The 24036-nt window shown below is 35.3% G+C and overlaps 1 protein-coding gene across 4 annotated transcripts in view; it reads left to right on the forward strand.

The window, feature by feature from the left end:
• The window catches only part of PALS1 (protein associated with LIN7 1, MAGUK p55 family member), a 96545-nt gene that overhangs the window by 61887 nt on the left and 10622 nt on the right, over window positions 1-24036 (forward strand). For all 4 annotated transcript variants that reach the window (XM_070594082.1, XM_070594080.1, XM_070594081.1 and 1 more), the window contains exons 5-12: window positions 3977-4054; window positions 4914-5060; window positions 6311-6472; window positions 7946-8023; window positions 16864-17047; window positions 20619-20690; window positions 21057-21128; window positions 23362-23529. In XM_070594082.1, the coding sequence (XP_070450183.1) occupies window positions 3977-4054; window positions 4914-5060; window positions 6311-6472; window positions 7946-8023; window positions 16864-17047; window positions 20619-20690; window positions 21057-21128; window positions 23362-23529 (961 nt within the window). The remainder of the gene's footprint in view (window positions 1-3976; window positions 4055-4913; window positions 5061-6310; window positions 6473-7945; window positions 8024-16863; window positions 17048-20618; window positions 20691-21056; window positions 21129-23361; window positions 23530-24036) is intronic.

The following is a 24036-nucleotide window of genomic DNA, read 5'->3' on the forward strand; positions in this document are numbered from 1 at the left end:
CATCTGTGACCCCACAAAGCTCCCTCATGGCCCTTTGCAGACAATAACTGTCTCCCTCCCACTCCCCAGGCCCTAGGTATCCGCTGATCTGTTTTCTGTTTTGACAAATTTGCCTTTTCTGGACATTTCATATAAATGGAATAAGGTAATAGTGTAGTCTTTTGTGTCTGACTCCTTTTGCTCAGCAAAATATTTTTCAGATTTGTCCATGTGTTACATGTATCAGCAGTTTGTAACTTCCTGCCAGTAGTATTCCATTGTATGAATAGCCTGGTTTGTTCAATCATTCATCCATTGATGAATATTTGGGTTCTTTCCTGTTTATCATTCTAGCAGATATGTAATGATCTCTCATTTTACTTTGCATTTCCGTATGAGTATTTTTTTATAGACTGTTTCCCTATCTCCTTTGGTAAAATATCTTGTCAGATCTTTCTACCAATTTGAAAATCAGATTGTCATACTGAGTTGTAAGAGTTGTTAATATATTTAGTTACAAGTCCTTCTGTTAGATATATCTCATGGTGAATATTTTGGTAAAAACAAATATAAGAATACAGGAGGATATATACCGAATGATTATCCCTAGGTTTGGGGATTACAATGACTTTTATTTTTTTCTTTTTGATTATCTGTTCTCTGATTTTTCACATTTCACATATACCATTTCTACAATTTAAAACGTTTGTTTAAAAATGAAAAAGGAGGGGCTGGCCCCGTGGCTGAGTGGTTAAGTTCACGCGCTCCGCTGCAGGCGGCCCAGTGTTTTGTTGGTTCGAATCCTGGGCGCGGACATGGCACTGCTCATCAGACCACGCTGAGGCAGCGTCCCACATGCCACAACTAGAAGGACCCACAACAAAATATAGAACTATGTACCGGAGGGCTTTGAGGAGAAAGATAAAATCTTTAAAAAAAAAAAAATGAAAAAGGAGTTTCACTCTGAAGGAAAATAGAGAAAAGCAGTATAGGTAGAGAAGAGTACAAGATCAGGAGAGAGTATTTTCTTTTTAAAGATAGGACATTAGGGCGTTTTTATAGGCCAATGGAAAGAAGCCAGTATCATGTAAGAATATCCTTTTCATTCTTCAGGCCTTTGTAGAAGTTGCTGATGATGTCTCTTGACACTAAAATAGGTAACATCTGGATTAATTGGGTAGGGAAATAAACACTTAACAGGAGTTCTAATTTTCTTTAGAAGGGGAAACGTCAGAAATGTTTAGGAACTGATTTAAAAGTAAAAGTAGGAGGGACCGGCCCCGTCGCTGAGTGATTAAGTTTGTGCACTTTGCTTCGGTGGCCCGGGCTTTCGCCGCTTTGGATCCTGGGCTCAGACATGGCACCGCTCATCAAGCTATGCTGAGGCGGCGTCCCACATAGCACAACCAGAGGCAGTCCCAACTAGAATATACAACTATAGGGAGAAGAAGAAATAAAAAAAAAAGAAGATTGGCAACAGATGTTAGGTGCCAATCATTAAAAAAAAATTAAAAAGTAGGAAGAAAAGGTACACAAAATTATTAGTGAGTTGACTTGGTACATTTTGTACACCCTTGGTTCATTTTTAATCCAAAATTTTCTTCTCCCTCAGAATTTCTTTCTCCAGCTATCAAAAGGTGTATGATCAGGGATTATAAATTTCATTTAAATTAACCCAGATTAGGTATATTTTAAAAAGAAAAGCACCCTATTTTAAAAATCAACATTTAATTACCTGTAGTTTTGGATTATTGAACTTGCCCATTAGTAAGGCTTTAAAGGAATTCTTGAAGAAGATAATAATTGCTATGTCATCTTGCTCATACATATTCTTTTTGTTGTTACTGCCATGGAGTCATTTCCCACTCCAAGCAACTCTGTGTACAGCAGAGTGGAACCCTGCTGGGTCTTTTTACACCATCCTCTCACCTTCTCTCACTATATCAGACAGTGCTTTGCTGCTATTCATAGAATTTTCATGGCCGGTTTTTTCAGATGAGTGGCCAGGTCCTCTTCCTAGTCTGTCTTAGTCTGGAAGCTCTGCTGAAACCTGTCCACCATGGGTGACCCTGCTGGTATTTGAAATACCAGTGGCATAGCTTTCAGCGTCACAAACTGCAGCCACCACAGTGTGACAGCTGACAGACGGGTGGTGTGGTTCGCTGACTGGGAAATGAACCCAGGCCTTGGTAGTGAGACAGCACCGAATCTTAACTACTAGACCACCAGTTTATACACACAGAACTGTACAATTAGAAACATGTTTTTCGAGGTACCAAAACCAGAGGTCAGGCTGGTTTTGGTACTGCCATCGCTTTGATTCACTTGTAGTCAAATTGGTTAATCCCAAAGTTAGTATCTCTTAGGTTTGATAGAGGAATTAGTAATGATTTAAAATAGCCACAAAAGGTACCAGCGACTTACTGGATTCCTGTTTTAATCATGAATTACTTTTATAAAAAATTCTATTATAAATGAATTTACTTCTGTATGTTTTCATTAATGGTAATTTTGGTTTTGTTGTCAGCATTATTGCAAAGTACTCTTTTTGGTGGTTGAGATTGGTAGTAGAAAAGGAAAGAAAATCAGAGGTATTAACATTGAGAACATACATGTTATAATCTTTGGGGGAAAGTAGTCTACAGAGCAAAATTTGTACCTTTAAGTATTTATGGTAGAAGAAAAAAGACTGAAAATAAATGAACTGAACATACAGCTCAAGTGATTAGAAATTGAAAAGAAACTAAAGCAGAAGAAAGGAATTAGATTATTTAAATGGAAAGAACAATAGATTTAACATTATAAGCTGGTCCTTTGAAAAGTACAAGAATATAAAGAAACCTTTGACAAGTTAGATGAAGGAAAAAATACCAATAACATTAGAAAAGAAAACAGGAATGTAGACACGGGAGATTAAAAATTATGATACAGTTACAGCTTTATGTCACTAAATGTGAAAGTAGGTGTTTTTTTTGAGAAAATGTAAATTGCCAAAAGTGACGTAAGAAAAGATAGTCAAAAAAGTAGACCAGTAACTATAGATAAAGTTGAAGGTTAGTCAGAAGTCTGCCCCTAAAAAACCTACCAGGCCCAGATGATTTTATGTACAAGCTCTATCAAAACATTAAAGAACATGTAATTCTTACGTTTAACACTGTTTGAGCATGTGAATATGGACTATTTCCCAACTCATTGTATTAGGATAGTATAACCTAGATATTAAAACCAGAGAGTAGTTTTGTAAAACACTGTACTCGACCACACTCACCAAGTATACGCCAATCCAATTTATGAACATTAATGTAGAAATCTTAAAATATGAATAATTCACGTCTAGAAATATACTAAAGTAATTTATTGTGTTAGGTACTGTGCTAAGCAGTTTATATGGATTATCTCATCTTTTAAGAACATATGGTAGGTGCCATTCTACAGATAAGGAAACAAAGGCTAAAAAAATTCATCATAATCAAATGGAATTTACCCTAGGAATGTAAGAATGGCTCAACTTCAGGAAATTCTTTAATGTAATTCACTATAGTGTGGTGGTTATTCCATTATTCTCATATACATTTATTGTTAGTCTGTAACTTTAAAGTGTTATCTCTGATTTAAAATATAGTTAGACAAATGCATGATTAAAAAACTATAGGATAGCAAGAACTGTTTGTCTCCCCTTTTGTAATCATTATTAGTCTATTTTATAGTATGTTGGGAGAAACTTTTAATAGGAAATAGTTCATTTATAGGCATAAATACCAAAATCTTATCTAGTGTTTTTTTTTAAATAAAGAATACTGTTGTTAACCATGGTAAGATTGAAAACTGAGGACAAATATTCTTTTTTTTCTTATAATTCTTTTTAGTGCTTTTTCTTCCTTACAGGTAGTTTTTATGATTTTAAATTGTACCTCTTTTTTTTTTTTTTAATACCTTTATAGATACTGGTGATACTTCCTATAACCTAGGAAGAAAAATCTTTCTTTTTGTTTCTTAGGTACAAACTGTTTTGAAGCCAGTCCACCAGAAGGAAGGACAAGAATTAACTACTTTGCTGAATGCTCCACATATTCAGGTAGAAAATGGACAGAACATTATATATGTGGTTTCTTTTCAGCATTCGAAGTCTCTTTGGGCTAGACGAGACCTCAAACATTATCTAACCTGTTTTGATTATTTACAGCTTCCAGTGCAAAATAGTTACTATTGTTGGATCATATATTTTCATATTTAAAATTAACCACATTATTTTTGAAACAACTTCTTATTCTTTGTAAAAATTCCTCCCTTTTTTGGTTATGTTTTCCATAAATTTTAATTATCTATGGTGTTAGGCCTTTAAATTGATTTTGTTTCTATGAAGTTTTTTTTATTGAAGTACAGGTGACATACAGTATCCTCTTAGTTTCAGTTGTACATCATAGTGATGTGATATTTATATACATTATGAAATGATTGCCACAATAAGTCTAATTACCATTGTCACCATACAAAGTTATTACGGTATTATTAATTGTATTCCCTGTGCTGTCCACTGTATCCTTATGACTTATTTTATAACTAGAATCTTGACCTCTTAATCTCCTTCATCTATTTTGCCTACACCCCAACCCCACCCCCTCTGGTAACCACCAGTTTGTTTCCTGTGTCTATGAGTTTTTATGAAGTTTAATAAGCGTTTTAAACTTTCATAACCCATCCCAGAGTATGCCCTGTCATACCCAACATGTCTTTAGTTATTATTAGTTATAAAAGATACAGGGTTTCTTCTGTACTTCAGTTGGAAAGTTTGGAAATGGATCTAAATATAATTAATTATAGCACTTCTTTTAAAGGTTTAATGATAGAATACTATGTTCATGATTAGGTTAAAATCTCTCTACAGAAATAAATCCTGCTTTTATTGTAAGTACTTTGTATTTCTTTTGAAACAGGCACTTTTACTAGCCCATGATAAGGTTGCAGAGCAGGAAATGCAGCTAGAGCCCATTGCAGATGAGAGAGTTTATGAGAGCATTGGCCAGTATGGAGGAGAAACTGTAAAGATAGTTCGTATAGAAAAGGCTCGGGATATTCCCTTGGTAAGTGCTCCGCATCTCTGTTCTGAGATCCTTTCTACACGGGGATCTTGTGTATGGCAGACAGTTGAAGATCTCTTTGCATTTCTGGTAGTTTTTCTCTTTTGTGGTTAGTTTGTTGGAATTCTTTTATGTTTTTGCTCATAGGCCTTATTCAGTTGAGAAAAAACTTTTTCATCATCTTTTCTCACCTGTCATTTGATGAAAATAATAGCTTATGAAATAATTGTTGAGGAATAACGAAGGGACAAGTAATCTGCTTTATTATTCTTCCAGCTTTCTTTTTTAAACAATAATTAGAAATTCTGATATTTTCATTCAGTTAAATCTATTGAAACAAACACAGTTACATACTCCACATATAATTAGAAGTATGCATTCCTTAATGTTAATATTTGTTTTATAGTTTTATATGTAAAACTTTTTCAGTCTCATTTCTTGGTCTGCTATCATGGCCTTAATTTTCTTTCCTTTATTTTCAGAGAAATATTCTTGAATCCTGATGTCTCAAATTGCGTCTTGAATAGTGTAGTACTTGAAATAGGGATCATATTTTATGGGCAGCTAATGTAACTGGGTTTTTTCCCCACCAAAAAAAAATGAATTGGGAGAGTTATGACAAAATTTTAACATAAAAGTTTAGGAGAAAAACGTTACAACTTGGTCTACTTTCAAGTTTTTTCTTCATTTCGTATTTCCATTTTTTGAGCATATATATTTCAGTTGTGCTTCCAATTTGTGTAATAAATATTAACGTTTAATATATTTTAGTGTGAATTGTATGTAGCTATAGTATTAAACATTTGAATAAGCAGCTAGATTAGTATTCATCCCTTCATCATATTTTGAATTTTAAAAAAGGACTTTCATAGTTATAAGTCATGTTCATTAATTATGCCTAAATATAGTATAACTATTTGAATAGCATCCAGCCTGTAGAGAACAAATTTGATTAGAGGTCTTCACATTGTTTTTAAGCAAGTGCATTTTTCTGCTTTAGTATGCTTCAAAAGTCTGCTTGATTTTAGAATTCTAATGAATGGAATGTTTCTGAATCAGAAAATGTTGTGGGGAAAATGATCGGCTTTCAAACCTAATTACCATGATTACTCTAGCTGCGTAAGTAAATTTTTTCTCAAGATAACTGAAGGCTAGAATTGTTGAATAGAAAAAAATAAGAATTTAAAAATGGAGAAATGTTTAACAAAAAAATTGCGTTTTTATTTTAAAATTAGATATTGAATTATTTTTAGGGTGCTACAGTTCGTAATGAAATGGATTCTGTCATCATTAGTCGGATAGTAAAAGGAGGTGCTGCAGAGAAAAGTGGTCTCTTACATGAAGGAGATGAAGTTCTGGAGATTAATGGCATTGAAATTCGGGGTAAAGATGTCAATGAGGTTTTTGACTTATTGGTAAGTTGACACAGAAGAATAATGGATATGTTCTTAAAAGCTGTTTTCTTTGTTATTAGACTTCAGAATAAAATATTTTAAAAATAATTGTTAAGAGCACTAGACAATTTCTAGCCTAATTTTCACGTTATAATTGTTTCCAGTATTTATTAGAGTTTTATTTTGGGGTGGGTACCACTAATTATTTTTATTTTGAGCTTTATTACTTGTTTTATTTGCCTCTGAAATCACTAATATAACACATTAATTCATTCAGTTTATATTTATTGAATGCCTACTATGTGCTAGCCACTAGGGAAACAGTAACAGTCTGTGCCCTCATGATTTTTATGTTGATTTTATTTTTTTATTATCTGTAATTGATTGTTGTTTCCTTAACAGTATTAGATAATAGCAACGGTGTAGTTCTGCCGTGTCCAGTATAATAGCTACTAGCTATATGCCCTACTTATTTCAATTTAAATTAAGGAAAATTTAAAATTCAGTTCCTCATTCATGCTAGCTGCTTTTCAGGGTCTCAAGAGCAGTATGTTGCTAATGGCTACCATATTATGGTGTAGGTATAGATAATTTCCATCATCCTAGAAAGTTATGTTGGACAGGGCTGGTATAATCAGGAAGCCATTTACAGTGAACTTTTGAGGGCAGTTTATGATCAGTTTGTATATACCCAGAAACTAGGTTTATGTTCTTATTTATTTAGCATCAATTGTTACAATAGAATTTCTTCAGTATGTTAATGTCTGTTGAAGAATCTGGAAAACAACCTCACATCCTTATTTTCACCCAATCCCATTCATTACTTTCGTAGAACAAAGTGCCAGTGGTGATCATTTTTAGCCCTTGTTTTATTGGCTGCTATCTCTAGGTTGAGCACCGTTCCCTGCTGTCTCAGGACCAGAAGTTGTGGTTAGTGTCTGGGCGGGAGGTGGCTGAACAAGGCAGTCAGTCGGTGGTGTACTAGGAAATAATAATGAACCTAGTAAGACTATGCAATTAAAACAAAGAATGGATGGCAGAGACGAGGCATCTGGGAAGTGAGAATATTTGTGTATTTGCATCCTTTTCTAATCCTAGTCACAATTATTATTTCAAGTTCTGCTGTATTAAAATCAATGTATGTCAGAGTCGATAACCAGAATTGTAATAGCAGTGTGGTATCTTCCAACCCTTCACTGTAGAATCTTCCTAAACTTAAACTGAATGGAAGACAAAAACCCAAGACTTATGGGCTGAGTGGCTTTTCCCATGGACCGGAATTGCGGAATGCCATACTCCTGGGTAGCTCTAATATAATGAAGTCCATGAAAGGGATAATTTGTGCTTCCTGATGAAATGGGATTCATCTTTACCAATTTTTTTTAAGTCCCCTAGGGTTCCAGAATAGTCCAGTTTAGGGAATGTTGATCATAAGGTCATGTAATGATTTTCATAAATACGTATTTTTAAAATAACCTTATCTTTCTGTTACAGTCTGATATGCATGGTACTTTGACATTTGTTCTGATTCCCAGTCAACAGATCAAGCCTCCCCCCGCCAAGGAAACAGTAGTAAGTGATTCTTGATGTTTATTTATTGTCTCATGGCTACTGTTTCCTTTTTTTTTTAAGTAGGAATTTTTGTTTTTTAGAGTAGTTTTAGGTTCACAGCAAAATTGAGCAGAAAGTAAAGGGTTCCCACATACTTCCTGCCCCCACAATGCACAATCTCCCCCACTATCAACATCCTGCACCACAGAGGTACATTTTTTATATCAATGAATTGATGGTTTCATTATTACCCAAAGTTCATAGTTTACATTAGGATTCACTTTCGGTGTTGTACAGCCTGTAGGTTTTGACAAATGTATAATTCACGCATCCACCATTGTATCGTACAGAATAGTTTCACTGCCCTAAAAATCTTTTGTGTTCTGCCTGTTCATCTTTTCCTGCCTCCTAACCCTTGGCAACCACTGATCTCCATAGTTTTGCTTTTTCCAGCATGTCCTATATTTGGAATCATAGAGTATGTAGCCTTTTCACACTGGCTTTTTTTCACTAGTGATAAGCATTTAAGTTTTCTCCATATCTTTTCGTAGCTCATTTCTATTTAGTGCTGAATAATATTGCATTATCTATATATAAAACAGCTTATCCTCTCACTCACTGAAGGACATCTTGGTTTCCTCCAAGTTTCAGAGTTATGAATAAAGCTGCTATAAACATCCCTGTGCAGGTTTTCATGTGGACATGAATTTTCAACTCATTTGGGAAATACCAAGGAATTGAAAATTTATGTCCATGAGAAAAGTTGCATACGGTGTTTATTGTTTGAGTATCAGAAATGTCACTCTAAATATTTCTTGCATTCAAGTAGAAACAGGTAAATTCAGTAGTTTTTATTTAAATAAATATGAAATATCAATATTTCAAACTTAGTAAACTCTGAAAAGAAGTAGAAAATACTTGTCTCAGAATTTTTGTGGCTTGTAACATTGAGCTTTGTCTTTTTCTGTTGTTATAGGTGGGTTTATTAAACTTAAACATACTTAGTGTAGGGGAAAAGAGTGCTTTTACAAACTATACACAACTCTTATTCTAGAACGCGTATTGCTCTTTATGGTAAACGTTTACCAACTAGCTATATTAAAAGACAGACTTCATTACCAAATGACCCAGCAGTTCCACTCCTAGATAGAGAACATACTCCACTCCAAGGGAACAGAGAGCATACATGCTCATAGACTGTATGGGAAAGTTCGTACCAGCCTTATTCATACTAGCCAGAAAGTAGAAACAACCCAGATGCTCACCAGCTGATGAATGGAAAACAAAATATGGTATATCCATAGAATGGGATATTATTTGGTAATAAAAAGGAATAAAGTACTGATATATGCCACAACATGGATAAACCTTGAAAACATTATGCTAAGTGAAAGAAGCCAGTCACAAAAGCCGTGTATTGGTGCATTTATATGAGATGTCCAGATGAGGGGAATCCATAGAGGCAGACAGTAGATTAGTAGTTAAGAGGGGCAGAGTTAGGGGGAGTAGGGCTGATCTCTAATCAGCTTGGGGCTTCTTTTTGAGGGGATAAAAATGTTCTAAAATTGTTTGTGGTTGCACAACTCTGAATTCACTAAAAATCATCCAATTCTGTACATGGGTGACTTGTATGTGAATTATATCTCAGTGAGGCTGTTAAAGAATGATAGACCTAAGGAGCTGGCCTGGTGGTGTAGTGGTTAAGTTCAGCACGCTCTGCTTCGGTGGCCTGGGTCCTCAGGTTTGGATCCCAGGTGTGGACCTGTGTCACTCATCAAGCCACGCTGTGGCGGTGCCCCACATACAAAATAGGAAAATTGGCACTGATATTAGCTCAGGGCCAATCTTCCTCAAGCAAAAAGAGGAAGATTGGCAACAGATGTTATTTCAAGGCCAGTCTTACTCACCAAAAAGAAAAAAAAAAGACAGACTTCAAAGTGGTGGATTAATATGGAAACCTGATGTATTGCATCTGTTCTTATTCTTAGCTTTTATAAAAGCATAGCAGTTTGGAAGAGAACACAGATTCACTTTTTTCTCAATATTTCATCACAGTTATGCTTTGTATTTTGGCTGTCATTCCCTGTTTTCCCTTTGTTCCTTATGGAACATACTGAAGTTGATGTTGCAACTGCAACCTTCCTTCTGTTGAAAGTTCTTTGTAGGAAGAGAAATGGCGAAATAGTTTGTCTCTGAATTCTAACAGCCTGATTCTCTGTGTACTATGCCTTTCCACATCTCTCTCCTGTGAATAAGCTCTGAACTTCAAAAGTAGCTCTGCAATCTGAGGAGACACAAGAGAAGAGGGTTGGAATATGCACTTACTTATATGGCTTTAAAGACAAAGAGAGAGGAAAAGAAAAGATGCCAGGTTTATCACTTGTAAAATATAGCATTTGATAGGGAGAGATCTTTTCAAAATAGCAATAACAATGTGTAATGTTTTTCTTTTCCTTCATTTCCTCCTTTCATTGTGAAGAACTCTCAATTGTAGTATCTTTTGAAGTTTTTCTCAAACCTAAGTAGCTTAAAATGAACTACTATTATTAAAGCTTGCACTGAAGGTTTCCACAAAGACAGCTGATAGGAAATCATAATTTTAGTTGGCATATGCAGAGTAATTATCTATGGGATTAATGATTTTAAGAACTTAAAACCAATTTATTGAGCATCATTATGGTACAGGTCAGGATCTAGTAAGAGCAATAAAAGGTATCTTTCTGGTGTATGTTTTGTGATGTTAGAAAGAAACATGTATTTAACATAGATAAACAAAATAGATGTTATCTGAAACCCCACCATAATCACTTGCTGAATGATAACATCACGAACAAGAGTGAGCTGTGTCAGGAGAAGTGGTCCTCCCGTGTTCGTTACGTTTCTTTTGCATCACACATGACAGCCAGTGGCTGCTCCATCAGTTGCAGAAGGCAAGAGTCTTGGCACCTTTGTAGTTCACTTCCTGGCTAACTGGTACATTTGTCCCAGGAAACATACATTATTTAAGCTGTGTGTTTCCTTCTTTCTGCATTACCTTAAAAAAAAGAAAAAAGTTGGAGCTCCCACACAGGGGTATAAAACTTCAGATTATTCTACAATACAATTAAAATAACATGGAGGGAAGAAATAGAATATTTGAGCTGAAGGCACATTTTTCATTTAGTCCAAGGCCCTGATCTAACAGAGAGTAAATTTGAAATGTAGGGGATCACGCTGCTTATTAGTGATAGAATATGCACTAGAAAATTCAGAGAATGATTGTCCAATAAATGTTAGCTATTTTTATGATTACTTACTCTGCCAGGCACGGCACTTATCATTTTATCTCATTTAATCCTCACAGCGTTCCTATGAAGTATAGGTATCTTTATTATTCTCATTTAACAGGCACTGAAACTAGAACTTAGAATGGTTAATTGCCCAAGCTCCACTATTGGTTAAGTGTCTGAGTGAGGACTAGAACCCATGTTTATTCCAGAATCTAAGCTCTTAACTGCTGTGTAGTATAACAGGTAATGTCCCACTCAGCTACTAAATGTTAGGTTTCTGCGTTACTGTTTATTATCAGTCCAAAGAAAATAATTAGAATACCGTGATAGAAAATTTTAACTATAGATGAATTAACCACTTAGTAGCTATGTATGTGATAGTAAATCTGGATTCTGAGTACCGTAAAAGCATATTATGAGACTTTAGTATTTGAAATTGCTGTAGGGTCTCTTTCACCTATAGGAGACTTAATAGCTATAAGAAAACTAGGAGCATGGCTAAAGTCTCTTGATTTGTGGGGTCTGGGCTGGAAGGATAGGAGAGAGATGTGGTTTAAGGGGAACTTAAAGGCTGAAGATAGGAGGATGCTAAAATCACAGTTCAGGAATACAAACCATAGAATTAGCCACTAGCCCAGCGGTATTAATGGTTGAAATATATTCTTAGAGGTCCCAAATAATTTTTTTTCTTATAATGAATATCTGTTGGCTCCCTTTTGTGGACTAGACACTAAGCACTAGTTTATAATAATGAACATGACAGAAAATAATTGTAGCTTGTGGTAAGTGATAAGATAGGAATAAGCAGAATGTGAACATTGAGAATATTAAGAATAAAAAGAGGTGGGATTAATTATGTAAGGTTGTCAGGAAAGGCCTCTTGGAGGAGGCAACAAGAAACTGAGACCTGTAGGACGAGATGAAGCCAGCCCTATTGAACGCCAGCAGAGCTTTCAGGTGTAATTTCTAGAGAACTTTGTATCTGTAAAGCCTGTGGGGGTGGAGCAAAGTAGGGAGAGGAGTAAAATGGTGGGGAGGGGATTCTAAGAGATGAGACTAGAGAGCTAGGTAGGCCAGATCAAGTACATCTCCTTGGCTGTGGCAGGGAGTTTGGATTGTAAATACAGTAACATGATCTGATTCATATTTTAAAAAACACTTCTGGCTGCTGTGTGGGAATCGGAATTAGTAGAGCCAATAATGGAAGCAAAGAGATTTAGGAGACCGTTGCTGAAGTCGTTATAAAGTATGATGATGGCTTAAATTTGGATGATAGCAGTGGCAATGGAGAAAATGAATCAGGCTATGTTCTGGAAGTAGAAATGACAGGACCTCGTAATAAATGTGGAGGGTACAGGAAAGGGAGGAAGCAAGGATGCCTAAACAACTGGGTGGATAGTGGTGCTGCTTTCTAAAGGGAAATATGGAGAAAAAATTATTTGGGGAGGATAATCAAGAGGTCCATTTTACAGGTTTGAGATACCTAAGAGGCATTTGGTGGAAATCCTGAGTACATAGAATTGAATATATCAGCCTGGAATTCTAAGGAGAGATCTTGGCTATAGTTGTGTTTATTGTGGGCAGAGCAGGTCAGGAGAGCAGTCTGTTCATATGTACATCACGTATTTGCAAAAAATTTTACAGATTTTATAAAATGATTGTTTAAGGATGTTCACAGCCTATAAAGATGACTAGGTTGGAAGGAAAAGTTAAGAACCACTGCTGTCAAATGTATTTACTTTCCTGTTAGAGGTATAAAATGTATCATGTAATTTTCATCTTAGTTTTTTCTCATTTGGAAGAACATCTGGAATTTTATAATGCAATAGGATTTTTATGAATATTTATTTTATCAGAAGATGCAAAAAGTATAGAAAATTTCAGTGTACATTAAAGTGGACATCCTTTTCAAGCCAGGGCAGTCGCTCTGTTAAGTTTGCTTTTATCCTGAGGTCCATATTTCTCTCTGCCTATTAATAAACATCAATTGGATGTCCAACAGATATCCTAAACTTCTCATAAAAAAATGGAAGAGAACAAATAATAAAGATATTCCTTCTTGGGTGGGCATCAGGGAGAAGGAATCTCAGGGTTAGGGGGAGGAATTTATAAACTATTGCTTGACACTGCAAAGGGATTTCTTGATGCTGCCCTTAATTTTATAATCTGCCTTAGAGTTTAGGCCAAAGATAAAGGAAGATACACTTCCACTATTTTCTCTCCCACAAGTAATTTTAAAAGTTAAAGATAAATCTGCTATAAGAAATATGGAAATGAAAATTACAAAGAAAAATTATTTTGGAGCATTGATTCCCTTAGGAAAGATGTAAATAAACTGATGAATCATTATCCCATTACCATATTCCCATCATTAGGACTTCAAATGTGAACAGCTTACAGGTACTGAAAAAAAAGCTAAGGAGAAAAATGTTGGGCTGGAATATAATTGTGTCTAAATCGTCCTATAATTTGAAATTTAAACAGAAGATTTTGTTTGGTTTAAAACCAAGCACTGTTTTGATCAGATACACTGTACTGATATTACAGCATTGTTAAACCTGTGAGCATTCCTATAGGGGTCAGCATCTCCCCTTCATTTAAAAAGGGCTCTGTTTTCCTTTCCCTGGGAAACAATTTAGCCACTAAGAGCTGGAGAGTTTCAAAAGATTAGTGGAGATAACTTCTAGAACTGATAAGAATTGATCAGTGAAATATATCTGGATAGAAGTCACATAGTATATGTCAAGGCAATGCTCGGACTTTAACTGAGTCAAATGGTCAATTTCTCTGATGTGAAATAAACTTTACTCTTAATTTTAGGGTACAGTTTAAACAGCACTAGATAAACTTGTCACGTAAGCAAAGCATATCCTCTGAACTCCTCTTCCCAGCCTGCACAAAGAGGGGTCCCATTCCACACCAGCTAAATCTGAAGAGTCAAGGGATGAGACCTCGGCCACAGTAGAGAGAAAAGCATCTCTGGGTGATTGTCTTGGCCTCTGGTAAAGCCCATAGACCTAGATACAGCCTCCTCACTGGCCTATTTAGTTTCCCTCAGGGTAGTAGTTCCCTAGAATTTTAGGGCACATTTTAAACGGCACAGATATAACAGTTATCCAAGGAACATAATTAAAATGTAGAGTCTGAAAGCCTGAGATGTGGCATAAAAATTCAGTTTTCTTTTTTGGGTCATTTTTTGCTGAGGAAGATTTGCCTTGAGCTAACATCCATTGCCAATTCTCTTTTCTTCCTTGAGGAAAATTAGCCCTAAGCTAACATCCGTGCCAGTCCTCCTGTATTTTTTTGTATGTTGGACACCGCTACAGCATGGCTGGTGAGTGGAGCAGGTTGGTGCCCGGGATTCAAACCAGGCTGCCAAGTGGAGTTTGTGGAACTTTAACCACTCGGCCACAGGGCAAGGCCCAAGAATTCAGTATTTTAATAAACATCCCTGGCAGGTGATCTGAGCAAAACACTTTGAAAACAACATACTGGGTATTGCTTTCAGAAAGTGATTTGATAAAATCATCAGTCAGGCTGACAAGTAGTCTGATTTCATAGATCTCTGAAAAGCCTAGTAACAAAGTGATCTCTCCACCACCTTAAATGATACCTATAATTCCATAGTTAGATTTCCAGGATTTTTTGGCTAAAAAGCAACAATTTAAACAGATTTTAGAAGCATTATTGATTGACAGGGGTGGACTCAAGCACAGGTTTTTTTTGATCATCCTACGTATTAGAGATGTGTCCTGCCAAGATTATAAAATTGTAGGTATAATCCTTTTACTCAGTCTCAACTATGTTTTGATTTGCTGCTACCTTGCATAACTTCCTAAAATTCCTTTTTGGTTTTAACTGGAAAGTTTTCAAGATTTTAATCAAAACTCTATTTTCATGTCAAGAACAAGGCTCTTTAGGACACTGTCTAGTTGGAATTCAGCAGAACGCTATTCAAATTGAGTGAAGTATCTTAACCTATTTAATCTAAGAGTGTGTACTGTGTGATTCCATTTACATGAAGTAAAATGCAGGGGAAACTAATCTGTGGTTCTGGGAATCAGGGTGACGTTTACCCTTGGAGGGCGTAGAGTGCTTAGTGACTGAAAGGGACGTGAAGCGGGGCTTTCGGGTGCTGCTGATATTCGGTTCTTTGTCTGGGTGCCGGTTACCCAGGTATGTTTCGTTTGTGAAAATTCGTTGGGCTATACACTTAGATTTTGTGTACTCTAAATCTACCCGCCAAAAAGCAGACTAGCATTTAGGTCTACATTTTTAACTGCATCACTTGCTTTACCTCAGTGTTGCTATTTGTGTATTGAGACTTAGATTTCCCATTTACAGTAGTTGGTAAAATATTTTTCTGAAGTTAAAAAAGTATTCTTTATCTAATGACACCCTCAACAAAATTTCTGAAAGAGGCTGTTGCCTTCTTGAGGATTCTTGGTTATTATGCTTTATAATGGGGGGAATATATATTACTTAGAAAGTGTTTTATCAAATTTCATATTATGGTGAGGGTAAAAGGCTTAAGGAAAGCCAAATAACAATTGGATAGAAAAGGACTCAGAATTATAAAATTCTTGCGGTCAGTCAGTTGCTTGGTTCATTGAGTCCAAACCTGAAATCTAACCTACTTGGGACAGAAACACTCATCGCATATAGATGTTGGGTTTCGCTAGATGAAAGTGGGCTTCTTACAGATGTTGGAAATGCCACATGCCACTTGCCCAGGTTGGGTAAAAATTAGAGATGGAGAAGTTAAAGAGAAGATTAATTCCTTTAGACCTTCTTAGAAGTACGAATACTTTGTTCTATCTTATAGAGGCATATTGGAAGAAATGGCGTAGAGCTTTCAATGAGGTTCATGTGAATTCTTACCTACCTTTAATGGTAAAACTGTTAACAGCAAAAACACATTGTTAGCAAAAGTTTTAACTTTTACCACTAGTAATATTTCAAAGCCTACATATAGAACACAATAGGAATTGATTATAAACTTGATTTACATAATCTCAGCAGCTTAGGGTGTGATTTATGAACCTGAACATATTCCTTTAGAAGAAACACTGAGAGAGATTAAGACGTGATCACACTGACAGTGTGGTCAAGAAGGGACGATGACACAGGGAAACTGACACTTACCTGCTTAGATGACAGATGTGGTGAGGTTTAAAGTCTACCTTTCCTGGTAGTAGTGGTTTAGAAATTACATACCTTGTTGCAGAGTCATTATTTTCACAGGTCAGGAATGGAGTGGGGTGTGTCTCAATTACATTCCTTCTGCTTCTCTCAAGCCTTTGAGGCCCCTTAGTACCCCAGCTTGTTAGCGGTTAACAGTACAGTGTTTTGCATACTCTTGTACGTGTTTGCAGTCAACAGAGAGATTAACTACATTGGAGAAAACAGATGAGCCTATGAAAATACAGTCCCCAAAATACTGTTACTTAACTAAACCTCCCTTCTTTCAACTCATAATTTCTTTACACTAATGAAAAATGGTAACATTTTAATTATATTTATGCTAAATATTTGTGTTGCCTTTTCATCATCATTATTTTTTTTTATTTTTATAAACCTTCTATCTTTTAGATCCATGTAAAAGCTCATTTTGACTATGATCCCTCAGATGACCCTTATGTTCCATGTCGAGAGTTAGGTCTGTCCTTTCAAAAAGGGGATATACTGCATGTGATCAGTCAAGAAGATCCAAATTGGTGGCAAGCCTACAGGGAAGGGGATGAAGATAATCAGCCTCTAGCTGGGCTCGTTCCAGGTAAGAGACAATATAGTAGAAAGTACGTAGTTAAAAGAACATTTAAAATGCAAGCCTTTGCAGAGAAAAACTCACTTTTTCATGTCTTTAAAAAATGAGGTAATTACTTTTTCATGTAGTTTGGTTTTTATGTTGTATCTGTAACGTAAGTATCTTGAATATAAATGTGATCAGTTTGTTGGGTTTTTGAATGGAATTATGGTATAACCTCATAACCAGTCCCGTGTTAAGACTACCTTGTTATCAAGGCAACAAAACTTGATTGAACATCAAAACAAGGCAACAAAACTTATAGTGTAACAGGTGATTGTCATCAATTAGGGCATCAAACTTGATTTCTATGTAGAAATTTGTTAAGATGCATCACTTTACAAGGAGTCAAGAGAGTAATACTACTGAATTTATCACTCCTAAGATATCTTAGGGTAGCATTAGAAAAAAATAGGGTGCCCCCATTTTTTTTTTATTGAAGCAAACTGTCTCTAATTTAGACCAAACTAAAATTTTAGCTCACATTGGACATTAAGGTTATTAAGGGAACTTGTTTCTTAGAAAGAGTGAGGATGATACTTAATAAAATGAAATGTACAGACGTAATTTTTCCTACAAATTGTTGCTACAGTTCCCAGGATGGGGGTCAGATGGAGTGAGGGAAATGGAACCAAGAGAAGTATAGTAGGATATTAGAGAAGGCAAAGAAATACTTAGAGTATAACGAAATGGGAAGTGATGATAATTCATCAGTTTATTCATTCAACAAATATTGTTAAATCTGCGTTGTATAAGGCACTTTGCTTAGTACTGAGATAAGCTCTTCAATACTTTAAAGCATATCCATTAAAGCATATCCATTAGTATCTTAATTATACATTAATATAAAATAACAGGTATTTTTTCTGTCCATTACTTTATCATACTTCCATGGTATTGTGTCTGTTTTCCTCTGTTATAGTACTTTCTACCTTGTATTCTCAGTTTGTAAACTTCTTGAGGCCAGTGACTGCATCTTATTTATTCTTTTAAATTTAGGCAATATCTGTTAAATTAATAAATAAAAGATGCTTTAGGGGCCAGCCCAGTGGTGCAGTGGTTAAGTTCACACATTCCGTTTTGACGGCCCAGGGCTTGCTGGTTCAGATCCCGGGTGCGGACATGGCACTGCTTGGCAAAAGCCATGCTGTGGTAGGCATCCCACATATAAAGTGGAGGAAGTTGGGCACGGATGTTAGCTCAGGGCCAGTCTTCCTCAACAAAAAGAGGAAGATTGGCAGCAGATGTTAGCTCAGGGATAATCCTCCTCAAAAAAAAAAAGCTTTAAAACAATAGTTCTCTCGGAGCTGGTGCTTCTGAATGAGACCTTCTAAGGCTTTTCTGTAACATTTTCTGGCTTTTTCTTTTGCCTCTAACAGTTTTTAGGGATCATCCCTCCTCCTCAAACCTTAAGATCTTAAGCATAATAGATTTGGCTGTAGAATTTGACTTCCGTTGACTTGACTGCAAGTAATAGGTTTAGAAGAAAGGAGGGAAAGGAAAGCATGAAGATAATACTAAAAAATATTAACTATTAGATACGTAGTATATAGATATGTAGAACAGAAGTTATCCAAAGACTGTGGAAAAGGTTATAAGGGCTCCCTTCTAACACTGGAACTAAACTAAGGAGATTTTCTGAGTGACAAGAAATTTCAACATAATATTTACATTTGTTGTTTATGTGTATAATAAGGTCACAGAAAGCCACAAATCATGTGCTTTAAAACCCAAAAGCTGGAAATAAATTTTGTCTATACTCAGTCATATTTCAAGCAAGGAGGAATGGGCTTCTCATAATCAGTTTAGAGGATGATGCTACACTCTTGATTCTTCAAAGTAACAGCTACAGGACATTCCTCTAGAATCCTGGAGTGCTGGGCAGCCATCGTGGTTCTACTTAGTGCTTGTGCCAAATAGCAGTTTGATATCTTCTCACCATGCCAGCTTTAACCCATAAATATTTAAAACTAGTGTTTATTGACTGACTGCATTGAGTTTTTGGAAGTATATAGATGAATAAAGGAGATTTCAGTGATATTATTTCTAAGTCTTTTTATAGGACAAATAAATGAACCCACCTTAGTTTGAGTTTGATGATGGTTTTCTGTTACGATTTTTTTTTTTTTTTTTTGAGGAAGATTAGCCCTGAGCTAACATCTGCTGCCAATCCTCCTCTTTTTGCTGAGGAAGACTGGCCCTGAGGTAACGTCATTGCCTGTCTTCCTCTACTTTATATGTGGGATGCCTGCCACAGCATGGCTTGACAAGTGGGGCGTAGATCTGCACCTGGGATCTGAACCAGCGAATCCCAGGCCGCTGAAGTGGAACTTGCAAACTTACCTGCTGTGCCGCTGGGCTGGCCCCATGTTAGGAGGATTTTTAAGAGGTTATTAGGTCCATCTCCCATTAATTCTGCTTTTCTTTCAAAAATAGTCTACATATGTGCATAGTATAAAAATGTGCCATAGAAGTACATCACTATTATGTTTTTAAACATTTTATTATGTAAATGATTAAAATTATTTTTTGTTTCTTATTTTTTTCTAAATCTATTAAAGTCAGATACTTATTTTTAAATTTTAATGCTCTTAAAATGTTCCCTGTAGTCATAGTCACTCGTTTTACTAGGAATGCAATGTGTACAGCGCCTGGAGATAGCCTGGTTTCCCTTAATTCTTCTTAAGTGTATCAAACTCAATATTAATGTTTTTGCTTGTGCTATTATGAAATGCACTAAGTTTACAGATTATCCCAACATAGTGGAATTTCCTTATTGATTTTTAAGAATCCCTGGCTTGAAACGGAAAGAATTAGATATAAAGATTAAATATGAAAGTAGAACTCTAATCTGTAACTTTTACCCTTAAGAAAAAATACATTTGATTTTAAGATAGACGTCTAAAAAGAAAGATGATGGTGAGAAACCTTGAAAGCTTCCTATATTAAAATCTTAATCCTTAAAATATTATGTTTTTCATTTACTTGTGTCATTGTTAGCTTAAAGGTGGAAATAAATCATTAATACAGATTCATACAAATATATACACACGTACAAAGAACAAGAGGGATTGAGAGTAGTAAATGCAAGGGAACATGTTGAGTGATGTCTTGGAATTCAAGTGATGAATCTTCACGTTATTTTGGAAAATTAACTCGTAGAATTAATTTCCTTGATTTGAGACAATTCTAAATGATCAGAACCATTGTAAGATCCAGCATAGTACTTTCCACATAGTCAATGCTCAATGAAAGCTTAGTAGAAATTTAACTATTAAATTGTCTACCAGTGGCTTGTTATTTGTCTTTTCTAATAGTTGGTATATGTTCTGGTAATACATGTCCTAGGTTGGTTGAGAGTGAGGTTGAAACTTAATACCTTAAACATTTGAACTTACAGTCACAGCTGACATAATCTCATGTGGTGACAGAAGGATTTAGAAGGGAATATCAATGAAGAGTTACCTCTAGTGTTTTCCCTTGATTAAAAGAAATGCTTCTATGCTTTTAAGTATTTTACTTTTTCCTTTCTGCTATTTAGGGAAAAGCTTTCAGCAGCAAAGGGAAGCCATGAAGCAAACCATAGAAGAAGACAAGGAGCCAGAAAAATCAGGTTGGACACTTGTATTTGACATTAATGAGAGGCTTCTTGGGTCTCCACCTGGAACCATGTTTAAATTAACTTATCAGTTAGAACTGTCAAGAAACGTGTATTCAATGGCAAGAGTGATGTGAGAGGCAAAACTGATTTTCTTAGGACTGTAAAGAAAGGACAGGATTTAAGTATTAAAGATTGTCTATAATGTGAGATTAATGAAAATTGTAAATACTTCCCTGAAAAATAGTTCTTCTATGAACAGTGTAATAAATGTTGATAAATTTAAATTAAAAACTGTTTGAGTTCTTTAGCTTGAAATACATAGCTTTGTTCAAGGAAACAAATACCACATTTATAGTTATGTTTATGATTGTTCAACAGGAAAACTATGGTGTGCAAAGAAGAATAAAAAGAAGAGGAAAAAGGTTTTATATAATGCCAATAAAAATGATGGTAAGTTCCGCTGTCAGATATAGCTGGATTATATCTGAAAAAGGTCCATATCTAACGTTTAAAGGAAATTAAGCTGATATTTTCAGGGGGTTTTATTTCTAGTCCTGTTTTGCCTCTTAATGTAACATATTTTCTTAAGAAGGTAATTTGGCAGGAATTACTTTCTTTTGGAATCCTATGAGTATGCAGTGTTTTGAATTCTGAGAAGAACAGGTATAAAAATTGAAGTACGATTTAGTATATATAGTGTTATATTGATAATTTCCTCTAATTCTTTCCTACTTGGACTCTTTATTTGCAAAATTAATACTTGAGTCTAACAAATTCTAACAATATAGCTGTATTTTAAGTATAAAATGAATATTTTTGTCTATAATAACTCATGTCACTGCGGCAACTCATTCCATAGAGCCTGCTACCTGCTGGATGAGTCAGGCACAGAGGAGAGTTTTTAATTTAATTTTAATTTATTGCTCAGATTAAAATTTTCTTAAGTTGTACCTTCTCTTAAAATCAAAACCTCAATAACACTGGGCTCATTCCCAAGTGACAACAGTCTGCTGGACCTGAGTGATGGCTCTTGTCTTTATACGGGGCATCTCCTGTCTCAGTTCAGCAGTCTCCACCCCATCCAGTTCGCAGATCCACCCTGATTTACTGCTTTCATTACCTTCTTGGTTGGCCCTTATGGGCATTAAAATTTGCTACCCCTGCTTTGGTTCATGTTAGAAACAAGCCAAATAATAAAGCAAAGGCACTCCTTAACTTCTTATAAGTTATAACATTTATAAGGCTTATTCTCTTAATATCTTGAAATTTTTTTTAGGCAGCATAAACTAAACTAATGAAAATAAAATGTTACAGATTATTTTAAAATTCCATATAAAATAAATCTGAGATTTGATCTACTTTAATAAATTTTTCCAAAATAAACATCCTTAATGCTAATTGATAGATTGTGTAACTAAGAAGATTATTGAATTTTTAATCCTTTCCTTTATGCTTGGATAAGTGATTAATACCTGTTTTTCATCCTTTGAAACACACTAAAATTAACTGGTTCAGCTCAAATAGTTATTATGCTATAGAAAACTTGCAAATCTGAAGTCTACAGATAGATAAATGAAGTCTGTAAATCAAAATGCTGCCACATACATGTTAGAAGAAGGAACTCAGATTTTTCAAAGGGAAAAGCATTTTGGGAAGGGAAGGAGTTACATTTCCGTTCATAATGATGTCATCATAATTAATATTTTTATTAATAACTATCATTTTTAGTAACTGTTCTATTTCAGGGGCAATAACTGTATGCTTTAGACCTAATATATGGTTGAGCTGGAATTTAAACAAATGTGGTTTGAGTTCCTACTCTGCTTTGTGCTAAGCACCGGCAAGACTAAGATGGTCCCTGTCCCCGTGGAACTTACAGCTGAGAGAGTCTGATGCTCTTTCCAGTCAGGGAAAGTGGTGTAAGTGGGAAGATGGCAGGCTGCTCATTGTCTGCCTTTCTTCTTGCCACTTGACAGCTCTGCTTTCCTCTGGATTGTGGGCTTTAGGAGTGTTACCCCTCCCATCATAGTTTATACTTCTTCTCGAATCAAGACCTCAGGCTAGTATTAGTATTCCAGAATAATGTAAACATAAATGCAGAAAGTGTGGGTAGCACACTGATGACGTTTTCAAGTTACATAGTCACAAAAGTATTCCAGCTGTCCTGATAACACTAGTTGTAGCCACTAATTGTAAATGTTTGTCTATGCCAGGTATTGTGCTCAGCATGTATGTTATGTCTGATCCTTAAACCAACTCTCTAAGTAAAGTATTAGTATCCCCATTTTACAGAAATGACAGACACTATTCTCATTAGTTTATCCCCTGGTGCCCCACCTTCTGTCAAACTGTTGGCTGCAAATAGCTATTTTACATAAGAATCAGTATAGTTATATTGTATTAAACATTCAAAAGCAGTGTGAAACAAGAGAAGCAATAAACATTTCTAGAAGGATTAATAGATTGTCTGATTTATTTTCATAGTATCCTGGCAAAGATATAAGGGCATGGGAAAATACTCATGATGTAATACTACCCAGTTATTACTATTTTGACCCAAAGTGTTAAGCATTTCTAATGATAAATTGTGCTTCTTTCTGCTTTTTGGGGAAGATCTACATGTATATCTTTTATCACATGGGAATAATTCTGTCTGAAGGGCTTAACTTTTTCTTTTTCAAAGATTATGACAATGAAGAGATCTTAACTTATGAGGAAATGTCACTTTACCATCAGCCAGCAAATAGGAAAAGACCTATCATTTTGATTGGTCCACAGAACTGTGGCCAGAATGAATTGCGTCAGAGGCTCATGAACAAAGAAAAAGACCGCTTTGCATCTGCAGTTCCTCGTAAGTTTGGATGCGTTCCCATTTTCCTGTGCTTTTCAGTTTACCACCTGAGAACCTAACTGTGTAGGAAAATTTTTCATCCATTTCATCAAAACAGTATTGTCCAGGAAAGAGGAATTTTGTTTTAACCAAATCTTTTGAGAATTTGTTACTAAAGATAGTCATTCTTGAGAAATTTCGATTTTTCCTAGAGGTGTGGTACTAATTATTTTCCAAATGAATTTCACTTGGGCTTCTTATAATTCTCTTTTCAATATGGAGTCAGCTCCTGGTTTTTTAAGACCTAATCTCTGCACACAGAAGTTCTATTTATAGATTTTTTAGTACCTAATCTAATGGAAGTAAACTTTAGGAAAAGATGAGTGGTATGGTTTTAAATGCAAGATCAAGTATGTTAAAGTGTAAGCTTAAAATGTATTAAGATAATTAAATGTAAATATTATTAACATATTAAAAACACATTTTTGCTCACTTCTCAATCTAGAAGTAAAATCAGTCAACGTTAAA

The sequence above is a fragment of the Equus przewalskii genome, chromosome 25 (genome assembly GCF_037783145.1).
Source record: "Equus przewalskii isolate Varuska chromosome 25, EquPr2, whole genome shotgun sequence".
Classification (NCBI taxonomy): Eukaryota; Metazoa; Chordata; class Mammalia; order Perissodactyla; family Equidae; genus Equus; species Equus przewalskii.